We start from the raw sequence: 12,188 nt of genomic DNA, 5'->3' as shown, positions 1-12,188 counted from the left end.
CTGACTATAAAATTAGGGTCCGAAGGAACCTGGGTTTCACTTTCTCTTTCTATCTCTTTTCCTTCTGGTGTAGTGTTCTGTATATAGTAGGCTTAGTGTGAAGGTTTAGTCTTATTATATTTGTAAGAATCTGAATAAGTGTCCATGCACACAAAAGCTTATACCCAGAACAAACTTAGTTGGTCTCTAAGGTGCTTTCTGGACATTTTTTTAATTTTTTAATTTATTTAGAGTTTTATTAAAAGTTATTGTAAGTTACGTCTGCTGCATCTGGACTTTTTATTTATGGATTTCTTAACATACAGTGCCAATCCTGAATGTATTGGATTTGTGACCATTATGCTCATTTGCCGCAAAGTAAAGCTCTGCTGGGTGAAATATAATTGCCTCGGCTGGTCTATTTTTGGGGGAATCCTGCAACCTGTTTAAAAATAAACAATCATTATCTGAGGATCCATGTGGATCCGTGCTTTGTAACCACATTTTTGCGCCATCCACACAACAGTGGGTGCGTGATTTTTTTGGTGCAGGCTGTAGCCATGGACATGCTATGTGATCTGATGGTGAATTTGGGGTGACCCAATGCAAAAATCCTGAGGATCCATGTGCTTTTACCTCCCCTCTCCCAAGCAGCCTCCTTTATCTCTAGCGTCCCTTATCTCCCTCCTGATCGCTTGTCAATCAGCTGTTTCCTTTCAACACTCCCTTCCCTCTTGTTTGCCTTAGTGTCTTTTCCTTAGCTGGAGCAGTTTTTTTGCTCCTCCTTTTCTTCTAATTTTTCTCCTTATTGCTTTAGTCTTCCTGTCTCCTCTCCTTGCAAGTTTGCTGTCTTTACCTCTCCCCTCCCAGGCAACCTCCTTTATTGCTAGCGTCCCTTATCTCCCTCCCGATCGCTTGCCGATCAGTGGCTTTCTTTCAACACCCCCTTCCCTCTTTCAAAAAAAGAAGAAGCACGATCTGCTTTTTGCCCCTGGGCAATTTGGCTCCAGGGACCACGCATTCGCTCCATAAGACACACAGACATTTCCCCTTACTTTTTAGGAAGAAAAAAGTGCGTCTTATGGAGAGAAAAATAGCGTACTTCCTTAATTGAGACTTGCTTTGTACACCATTCTGTTCTCAAAATAAATCCCTTGAATACGCGCTTAACTTTATTTTCTCCCTGTCGTTTAACTTACTTTAAATTTTGTAAAACGATCCTGTTTGCGCACTCTCTGATCAATTTCTCACCTGTAACATCTCATAGCCTTGCTGATAGTCTCGTCAGTTCAGCATACTCTCTTAATTTATTTCGCCAGTCTGATTTGGACGGGATAGTCTCTCCCTTCCAAAATTTTGCAGTTAAAATTCCAGCGGCACCTGTGGCGTACATAAAAACTCTCCTGGACTTTTTTGGGAATTTCATTACCCGTAATTCCTAGCAGGAAGGATTCAGGCTTTTGGGGGAAATAATATTTAAACATTTTCTTAAGAAAATGCCCTTTACCCGCAGCTCCAACGAGACCCTTTCCTGCGTGATTATCTTCGTCATCGTCTACTATTCCTTGATGTCGGGTGTAATCTGGTTCGTCATGCTCACCTATGCCTGGCACACATCCTTCAAGGCGCTGGGTACCACCTACCAGCCGCTGGTGGGGAAAACCTCCTACTTCCACCTGGTCACCTGGTCCATTCCCTTCGTCCTCACCGTTGCCATTTTGGCGGTTGCCCAGGTAAATTTACTTTTATTTTATTCATTTATTATTTTTTGTATCCCACCTTTCCCCCCTAACAGAGACTCAAAAGTGGTTTACATAGTAAATCTGGATTCTTTTGAAAGTTGCATGAAGTTTTGCCTTAAATGCTCAGTGCCTGACAGAACGGACCACATTATTTCACTACTTTCTGCTGTGTGCTCTTCATATTTTTAGAACAAAAATGCAACCGATGACAGTCTGGGAAAGTCACTTAAAATCAACTAAGGTCAGAGTAGTTATGCTCCAGGCATTCACTGATGATTTACTGGTAATTGCTTTTCTACATAAAAATGGCAACCATAATTTTAAGTGATAGACGTTGTTGTTTAGTCGTGTCCGCCTCTTCCTGACCCCCTGGACCGGAGCACGCCAGGCCCTCCTGTCTTCCACTGCCTCCCGCAGTTTGGTCAAACTCATGCTGGTAGCTTCGAGAACACTGTCCCACTGGAAGACTGGAAGAAATTTAAGGACTATTTACAGAAATATTGCAAAATTAATGAACTTTGAAAGATGCTGGATTGAATTTATGTGGTCTCTAGCTGTTATGATAAAAAGAAATGGGATAAATATTGTTTAAGTTATAAAATTTAAAAAAAGTTGACTGGAAAATAAGGTGTTAGCTAAAAGGAATGTTAAGAGATTAGGATTTGCTGGATAATCATTTTGAACTAGAAAACAAGAAGGGGAGGTATGAGGAAGTCAAAGAAACATGTTATTGAAAAATTGATATCGAAATTGATTTGTTTTTAATATTTTTCTTTTTCTTTTTCTTTTTTGTTTGTATAAAATTGAAAAATTGAATAAATATTTATTAAAAAAAAAAAACAGAAATAGTGCTTCAGGTTAAGAACTTTGCTTCAGGATGAGAACAGAAGTCTAGCTCCGGTGGCAGTGGGAGGCCCCATTCGCTAAAGTGATGCTTCAGGTTAAGAACAGTTTCAGGTTAAGTACGGGCCTCCGGAATGAATTAAGTACTTAACCCGAGGTACCACTGTAGAGAAAGGTGACCAGTCTACCTTCAAAGCTATGATATTAGCGGGAAAGGCAACGATGGCGTTAGGTTGGAAAGAGAGAAAAAAATGGACAGTAGGGGCATGGAATAGTTATTTGTTTGAACTTATTCAGTCGGACATTGTCGTAGTCAAGTCACAGGAAACAATGTGGAAGGTCAAGTCCACCGCTATAAGGAACAGATTGGACCCCTATCTTCAATGGATAAAAACTACTGGAACAAAAGACAGTGTGGTGTAGTGGGACTACTGGAGCCAGTGTGGTGTAGTGGTTAAGAGCGGTGGACTCGTAATCTGGTGAACCGGGTTCGCTTCCCTGCTCCTCCACATGCAGCTGCTGGGTGATCTTGGGCCAGTCAAACTTCTCTGAAGTCTCTCAGCCCCACTCACCTCACAGAGTGTTTGTTGTGGGGGAGGAAGGGAAAGGAGAATGTTAGCTGCTTTGAGACTCCTTCGCGTAGTGATATAGCGGGATACCACTGTACTTGCTTCCAGTTTTTTTTAAAGTTTTCTGTCTTCTCTCCCTGTCTCTCCTTCCCTCTTGCTTTCCCAGGTTGACGGGGATTCTGTGAGTGGCATTTGCTTTGTGGGCTACAAGAACTACCGTTACCGAGCCGGTTTTGTCCTGGCTCCCATCGGCCTGGTCCTGATCATCGGTGGCTATTTCCTGATCAGAGGTGGGCTGCTCTGTTTGTTCTCTCTGCCTAGAGCAGTGTTTCTCAGAATTGGGTCTCTAGCTGTGGTTGGACAACAACAATGGGAGCTCACACAATAGGAGTTTGGTTTCCAAAGTGTAACTCTGCTGTTCTGGAATAGGTTTTCTTCAGCAGAGCAGGAACTTCACAGTGATAACAACAACAGCAACAGTTTATTATTTATACCCAGCCCATCTGGCTGGGCTTCCCCAGCCACTCTGGGTGGCTTCCAGTAAAATATTAAAATACAATAATTCATCAAATATTAAAAGCTTTCCTAAACAGGGCTGCCTTTAGGTGTCTTCTAAAAGTCAGATAGCTGTTTATTGCCTTGACATCTGGTGGGAGGGCGTTCCACAGGGCAGGCGCCACCACCGAGAAGGCCCTCTGCCTGGTTACCTGTAACCGTACTTCTCGCTGTGAGGGAACCGCCAGAAGGCCCTCGGCGCTGGACCTCAGTGTCCAGGCAGAATGATGGGGGTGGAGACGCTCCTTCGGGTATACTGGGCTGAGGCCGTTTAGGGCTTTCAAGGTCAGCACCAACACTTTGAATTGTGCTCGGAAACGTACTGGGAGCCAATGTAGGTCTTTCAAGACCGGTGTTCTGTGATCTCGGTGGCCACTCCCAGTCACCAGTTTAGCTGCCCTGTTCTGGATTAGTTGTAGTTTCCAGGTCACCTTCAAAGGTAGCCCCACATAGAGCTCATTGCAGGAGTCCAAGCGGGAGATAACCAGAGCATGCACCACTCTGGCGAGACAGTCTGCGGGCAGGTAGGGTCTCATCCTGTGCGCCAGATGGAGCTGGTAGACAGCGGCCCTGGACACAGAAATAACCTGCACCTCCATGGACAGCTGTGAGTCCAGAATGACTCCCAGGCTGCGCACCTGGTCCTTCAGGGGCACAGTTGCCCCATTCAGGACCAGGGAGTCCTCCACACCTGCCCACCCCCTGTCCCCCCAAAACAGTACTTCTGTCTTGTCAGGATTCAACCTCAATGTGTTAGCCGCCATCCATCCTCCAACCGCCTCCAGGTGCTACCACAATAAAAGCTGCATTTCTTAACTGAAATGGAACTGGTACTATATGGCACCTGCAACATGCAGGCGTTCGAATTGTGGTGACAGCTTGACTTGCAAAGTTCTTGTTCTGCGGCAGGAAAAAAATAAATCAGGCTGTTTTGTCCCATTCCTCGGTCCTCCTGGCTGTTTACGGTGCCTCTTCTGCCGCTTCCCTCCTAGGTGTGATGACCTTGTTCTCCATCAAAAGCAACCACCCAGGTCTCCTGAGCGAAAAAGCCGCCAGTAAGATCAATGAGACGATGTTGCGCCTTGGTGAGTAGCCCGGACTTGCGTGGCAGGATCTGTAGGTTGTGGGGTTTGGGGGGGCAGTTTCTGCAGAGAAAAAGGAGATTTTTGTTGTTGTTGTTGTTTAGTCGTGTCCGACTCTTCGTGACCCCCTGGACCAGAGCACGCCAGGCACTCCTGTCTTCCACTGCCTCCCGCAGTTTGGTCAAACTCATGCTGGTAGCTTCGAGAACACTGTCCAGCCATCTCGTCCTCTGTCGTCCCCTTCTCCTTGTGCCCTCCATCTTTCCCAACATCAGGGTCTTTTCCAGGGAGTCTTCTCTTCTCATGAGGTGGCCAAAGTCTTGGAGCCTCAGCTTCACGATCTGTCCTTCCAGTGAGCACTCAGGGCTGATTTCCTTCAGAATGGATCGGTTTGATCTTCTTGCAGTCCATGGGACTCTCAAGAGTCTCCTCCAGCACCAGAATTCAAAAGCATCCATTCTTCGGCGATCAGCCTTCTTTATGGTCCAGCTCTCACTTCCATACATCACTACTGGGAAAACCATAGCTTTAACTATACGGACCTTTGCCAGCTAGGTGATGTCTCTGCTTTTTTAGTGGAGAGTTTTGACCAAACGTGATCCACCTGGAGCAGGAACCGGCAAGCCACTCCAGTATCCCTGCCAAGAAAACTCCATGGACAAAGACAACAAGCATGCATAGTAGTCCAGAGTAAATAAAATAGGAATAAAAGGAGGAATGCATTCAGCAAAATCCCGGAGGTCGTAACCAGGAATAAACAGGAGAGACAGGATGGCAGTATTTACCATCTCCGTGTGAACTCTCTTTCTGGCCCTTAAGATCTATCTAAAGATTAAGCTACATCAATGTAACCTGTTATATTTATGTACTGAGGATGCCTGGTGAAGCAACAGGCCTGTGTGTTTAGAATGCTAATACGTGCCTGTCAGGCGTAGAGAATATAATAATAATAATAATAATAATAATAATAATAATAATAATAATGATAATTTATTTATACCCTGCCCATCTGGCTGAGTTTCCTCAGCCACTCTGGGCGGCTTCCAATCGAGTGTTAAAAACAATATCATTAAATATTAAAAGCTTCCCTAAACAGGGCTGCCATCAGATATCTTTTATAGATAAGATAGCTGCTTATTTCCTTCACGTCTGAAGGGAGGGCTTTCCACAGGGCGGGCGCCACCACCGAGAAGGCCCTCTGTCTGGTTCCCTGTAACCTCACTTCTCACATGGAGGGAACTGCCAGAAGGTCTTGGAGCTGGACCTCAGTGTCTGGGCAGAACGATGGGGGTGGAGATGCTCCTTCAGGTCTACTGAGCCGAGGCTGTTTAGGGCTTTCAAGGTCAGCACCAACACTTTGAATTGTGCTCGGAAACGTACTGGGAGCCAATGTAGGTCTTTCAAGACCGGTGTTATGTGGTCTCAGCGGCCGCCCCCAGTCACCAGTCTAGCTGCCGCATTCTGAATTAGTTGTAGTTTCCGCGTCACCTTCAAAGGTAGCCCCACATAGAGCGCATGGCAGTAGTCCAAGTGAGAGATAACCAGAGCGTGCACTGCTCTGGCAAGACAGTCCACGGGCAGGGAGGGTGTCATCCTGTGTACCAGATGGAGCTGCCCTGGACACAGAACTGACCTGCGCCTCCATGGACAGCTGTGAGTCCAAAATGACTCCCAGGCTGCGTACCTGGTCCTTCAGGGGCACAGTTACCCCATTCAGGACCAGGGAGTCCCCCACACCCGCCCACCCCCTGTCCCCCCAAAACAGTACTTCTGTCTTGTCAGGATTCAACCTCAATCTGTTAGCCGCCAATCTGTTAGAAAGCAAAAGGCAGAGGTGCAGAGGCCTGTGGGATTCGATCAGTAACTATTGTCAGTGACTCAAACCCAGTCAACGCACAGCTTTCATAGCGGACACAATGGCTTGCTCCATATTTCATAATTCCTCATAGCAAGCCCGCCTGACCCCCATGCTCTGGATATCTGCCCCCCTCCATGCCCTGAAGTAGCTGGACGAGTGACGGACTCAAGTGCTTTCTCCCTCCATGGCAGGAATCTTTGGCTTCCTGGCGTTTGGCTTCGTGTTCATCACCTTCGGGTGCCACTTCTACGATTTCTTCAACCAGGCGGAGTGGGAGAGGAGCTTCCGGGAGTACGTCTTGTGAGTAGCGGGTGCCCACCCATGTTCCCCTCTTGTTCTAGGCGGGGGGCCACGGGCTGTCTTCATGGGTGGCTCTTTTTGTGGGCGATCTCCTTTGGGTGCGATTCTGCGTATCTCAAGATCTGAGGCAGCTGGGTGGCAAAGGCTGGGATGGAGCAACACTCCTGGGGCATTGTGGGAAATCAAGATGGCGCCTCACACTCCCAGTCATTGTGCACTGGGAGTATCGGAGCGGAGGGATGTATAAGGGATTTAAGGGGGCCATGAAGACCCCTGGAATATGCAAGCCTGGGAAATCAAAACCCACGTCCAACGAAACGCCCAGTTTGAATTGGACACCAGGAAATACAGAATCACAGTATATATATATTTTTATTATTTTTTTAATTTATATACCGCCCTTCATCGCAACATCTCAGGGCAGTTCACAGAATAAAATACACAGGCTAAAACACAAGTCAATATTTAAACCAAAACAACAAAACAATAACAACCCCCCCTTGCAGTGAAACTCAGTTTCTTACACACAAATCTTTGTCTGGAACAGCGGTTCTCCACCTGTGGGTCCCCAGATGTTGTTGGACTACAACTCCCATCATCCGTGAGCTCTGGTCTTGCTAGCTAGGGGTGATGGGAGTTCAACAACATCTGGGGACCCACAGGTTGAGAAAGGCTGGTCTGGAAGAAAGCATCCAAAATACAACAGCGTCAGGGTAAAGGACGCTTTATTTTCAGGCTATGAGTAGTACTTTTTGATACCTTAGCATCTTTCAGCTAGTACTGTTTTTTATTCTCATAGTTGCATGCACCGAAAGTTTAAAACTTCCCTAGGGAACATAGAGCACCATTTCATGTTGAGGATTTTTTCAGGTTGTTTCAGTGGAAGGTTATTTAAGCGCTAGCACAGGAATCAGCTGCAGTATGAGTGGGGTCTACCCAAACCGATAATCCCTGCAGATTTAAAGAAATCTCTGTTGGATCGTATGAGTTTTAGCCGATGTGTTGGTTAAACAGTGAATTGAATTTGAAGGGGTAGGGGGAAATAGTTCTAAAAGAAAAAGGCAAACTCTCGTTGTTTTTATTGGAAAGATGGGGAATCTGCCCCTCCGGGTCCTGTTGGACTACAACTCCCATCATCCTTGACTATAGGGAGTTGTAATTCACCATCTGGAGTGTCGCAGGTTCCCAACTCTTGTTTAATAGGATTCAGACATAATCCCAGAATTCCGACTCCGCTCGCACAAGAGAAAATGTGTCTTCTAAGGGGGTGAGCCTTACCATGTCTACTCAGAAGTAAGTCCTATTGAATCCAAGTAGGGCTTACTCCCAGGTCTGTGTGGTTAGGATTGCAACCTTAACTTTGCAGCTTCAATCTCCTGACACCTTTTGAAATTCAAGAGAGCGGTTTGGAGGTCTGAGGTTCCTTCCCCCTCTGCTTTTAACATTTGAGGTGTGTGTTTTACAACCGCCTTATTTTTATCATTGTCTGTTGTTTTGAACGGTTTTTAATGCTGCTTTTAATGGCCTTTCTGGGGCCTTATGAGAAATGGCAGGCAACAAACAAATTAATGGTAATCATAAGAATCGTAATACCTTGGATCCCAAACGCCACGACTCCCAAACAAATTGACTCCTGAACGATCGAAACCCGGAAGTGAGTGTTCCGGTTTTTGAACGATTTTCAGAAGCCAAACGTCTGGCGCGGCTTCCGATTGGCTGCAAGGACGCTCCTGCAGCCAATCGGAAGCCGCGTCTTGGTTTTCGAATGGTTCCAGGAGTCGAACGAACCCATGGAAAGCATTCTGTTTGAAAACCCAAGGTACGACTGTAATGTTCTGCCCCACCCAGCAAGTTTAATCTCCGCTCTTTTCCCCCCGCGGACGCTGGTGACGCTGTGGGTTAAACCACAGAGCTTAGGACTTGCTGATCAGAAGGTCAGTGGTTCGAATCCTTGTGACGGAGTGAGCTCCCGTTGCTCAGTCCCTGCTCCTGCCAACCTAGCAGTTCCAAAGCACGTCAGAGTGCAAGTAGATAAATAGGTACCGCTCCGGCAGGAAGGTAAACGGCGTTTCCGTGCGCTGCTCTGGTACGCCAGAAGTGGCTTAGTCATGCTGGCCACATGACCCGGAAAATCCCTCAGCCAATAAAGCGAGATGAGCGCTGCAACCCCAGAGTCGGTCACAACTGGACCTAACGGTCAGGGGTCCCTTTACCTTGCCCCCGCAGGTGTGAGGCCAATGTGACAATCGCCACACAGACCAACAAACCCATCCCTGACTGCGAGATCAAGAACCGCCCCAGCCTGCTGGTGGAGAAGATCAATCTCTTTGCCATGTTTGGGACGGGGATTTCCATGAGCACCTGGGTGTGGACCAAAGCTACCCTCCTCATCTGGAAGCGCACCTGGGGCAGGTAAGAGGTGGGCCCAGCCAGCCTTGGAAGAAGCCGGGATTTAAATTTTGAGCCCATACTGCGGCTTCCAGGCGCCAGAACCCCAGCTGCTCTACATGGGGCTTTCGGCCAACCTGACGACCCTGACCGTTACATAATACCATTTATAAGAACTCGATATTTTAGTGTGTCAGCAGCTAAACTTTGAAACTCCCTGCCAATTGGCACTCTTTTCGCGGCACTCTTTTCTGTATCTGCTGAAACCATTTTTGTGGTTCTCAACCTGTGGGTCCCCAGATGTTGTTGGACTACAACTCCCATCATCCCTGAGCTCTGGCCTTGCTAGCTAGGGGTGATGGGAGTTGTAGTCCAACAACATCTGGGGACCCACAGGTTGAGAAAGGCTGGGTTAGACAAAAATTACCTGCCCAGCAGTTTAGAAATTTGAGGTGCATTTCAATCTTTTTTTTTAAGTCTGGTTTTTTAAATTTTAAATTCTTTATTGAAAAATAAAAAGTACAAAAATACAAGTGCACAAAAACTAAGAAACAAGAAATAGTACGTATGTAGAAAACAAAATAAAAAAAAGAGACTGTGTACGTTACAAAAAAGGGGGACGACTTGATATTTGATTTGAACTGATTTTATAATGAACTGATTTTAGATTGCTGTATTATTTTACTGTTGTTAGCCGCTCTGAGACCGGCTTCGGCTGGGGAGGGCGGGGATATAAATATTATTGTTGTTGTTGTTGTTGTTGTTGTTGTTGTTGTTGTTAACCAGACCTTAATCTAATATGGTATCTATAAAAATGAATTCCAAATATTGTTAAATTTCACCATGGCAAGTCTACATTTCTACACAACTTGTTTGTGCGTAGCAAATTTGCACGTATCTTCAATCCAATCATTAAAGGGAGCTGCGTTTTTATTTTCCCAGTTTTTAACTTTTTGAATGTTTTAGATTATCGCTGCTGCTTTTTCTTAGGGGTGATTTCATTCCTCTTTTTTTTATTTTTGGTAAACTGCTTTGAGGGTTTTTTGGTATGTTTCCCCCTCGATCAAGCGGCGTTTAAATTGTATGAAATAAATAAATTCCCCCCTGCTCCCCGCAGGCTGACTGGCCAGAGCAACAATGAGCCCAAGAGGCTGAAGAAGAGCAAGATGATTGCCAAGGCCTTTTCCCGGCGCAAAGAGCTTCAGCACAACCCCAACCAAGAGCTCTCCTTCAGCTTGCGGACTGTCTCGCACGAGGGGCCGGTTGGTACGTATGTCCACAGGGAAGGGGGTGCTTTGGGGCTCCATGCCAGTCTGATGGAGGGCAGCCTCCCACAGCCGGGCGCAGGGCCGGATTTCAGTTTGATGTGGCCCTCAGCTACTGAAGGTTATGGGGCTTTTGAGATGTCCAGCTGCCCTTTGTCCACAAAAAACTGGCGTTGTTTTTTGTGTTGAATATATGCTATACAGTGGTACCTCTGGTTGCGAACGGGATCCGTTCACTTGAACATGATGTTGGTATTGCATACATTTATTTTATTTTAAATAATTTTTTATTCAATTTTACACTATACATTTGAATTCACACATTAATCATCATCATCAACATTTAGGATTCCCTGAATCCTTAGACTTCCCTCCATGGTTTCCATTATCAAACAATAATAATAATAATATTTCTATCCCGCCCGTCTGGCTGGGTTTCCCCAGCCACTCTGGGCAGCTTCCAACAAAAGATTAAAAATACATTAAAACATCTGTCATTAAAGTCATCTTCATCAACCATTCATCTCTTGTCGAGAGTTTTATCTTCTTTCCATCTCTGGGGGTATTGCATACATTTAAGTTATGTCATATTTAAAGAAACGGACACTTGGTGGAATATAAATGTCTTATTTTTACGCTTTGTCGTGGGGAAATTCTGCATAATTGCATACAGAATTGTTTGAGCTGGGTTACAATTCCTGACCCCCCTTGAATGTTCCTACCTTCAACATGACTATTTCCTTGCTTTTAAAAAAAATGCCGTTTATTTTTATCATTCTCCCACAAAATTGTGCCCAGTGTGGTTCACCACAGTATGTATTAACAATTCAAACCCAGATTAGAAGAAATATCATAACTGAATGCAACCCAGCCGTCCCACCACAGTGGGCAAACGTTGGCCAAGCTGAGATAATTCTGAGGGGATGCAGGCTTTGAAAAACTCATTGTTTGAAATGTTCTCCCCTTCCCCCTTTTATTTGTATACATCATTATAATTTTTCCCCCCAGCTGGTTTGGTTTTCGATATCAATGAGCCATCGGGAGATGTGTCCTCTGCTTGGGCCCAGCATGTGACCAAGATGGTAGCCAGGAGGGGAGCCATTTTGTCTCAGGATGTCTCCGTCACTCCAGTAGCGACGCCAGGTAATTCTGCTTATTTTCTTCTTCCTTTCAATAATATTCTATTTGGTGTATAGACAGAGCAAGGGAAGCAACGATAACGTTACAAAAATAATAATAATACTGGGTGTCTATGGCTGCGTTTCACATGGTAGTTTATGACATTTCCCTGATGTTTCCTGGCCTAAACTGTTATTTTTGATCTGAGTGGTTTCACACCAAATCCTATTCTTCACAGGGAGCTCTGGGAATTGTAGTTCAGTGAGGGGAGCTTACAACTCTCAGTGCCCTTCACCCAGCTCCCAGAATCCTTTGGGGGTGAAGCCATGACGGTTTCAAGCAGTATCCCAGCCCTTGAAATGTATGCTATGAATGTGGCCTTCTCTTCGATTCCCAGAGTTGTTTAACAATCAATCCCTCTTCTTCTCCGGGAATTGTAGCTCCGTAAGGAGAATGGTAGGGACGCATGTGGCGCTGTGGGTTAAACC

General features: G+C 45.7%; 1 protein-coding gene and 1 long non-coding RNA gene across 3 annotated transcripts in view; one reads left to right on the top strand and one right to left on the bottom strand.

Annotated features, from left to right (window-relative positions):
* LOC310743171 overlaps positions 1–12,188 on the bottom strand; it is a 194,536-nt gene that overhangs the window by 51,601 nt on the left and 130,747 nt on the right. The window lies entirely within an intron of this gene.
* Positions 1–12,188, top strand: part of SMO (smoothened, frizzled class receptor) — a 30,673-nt gene that overhangs the window by 12,935 nt on the left and 5,550 nt on the right. For both annotated transcript variants that reach the window (XM_083572693.1, XM_083572692.1), the window contains exons 5-11: positions 1,493–1,712; positions 3,300–3,423; positions 4,681–4,773; positions 6,820–6,928; positions 9,155–9,340; positions 10,434–10,582; positions 11,590–11,724. In XM_083572693.1, coding sequence (XP_083428819.1) covers positions 1,493–1,712; positions 3,300–3,423; positions 4,681–4,773; positions 6,820–6,928; positions 9,155–9,340; positions 10,434–10,582; positions 11,590–11,724 — 1,016 coding nt within the window. The remainder of the gene's footprint in view (positions 1–1,492; positions 1,713–3,299; positions 3,424–4,680; positions 4,774–6,819; positions 6,929–9,154; positions 9,341–10,433; positions 10,583–11,589; positions 11,725–12,188) is intronic.

The sequence above is a fragment of the Podarcis filfolensis genome, assembly GCF_964270895.1.
Source record: "Podarcis filfolensis genome assembly, chromosome: 10".
Lineage (NCBI taxonomy): Eukaryota > Metazoa > Chordata > Lepidosauria > Squamata > Lacertidae > Podarcis > Podarcis filfolensis.
The sequence above is the reverse complement of the archived record's forward strand: the minus strand, read 5'-3'. Positions and strand labels throughout refer to the sequence as shown.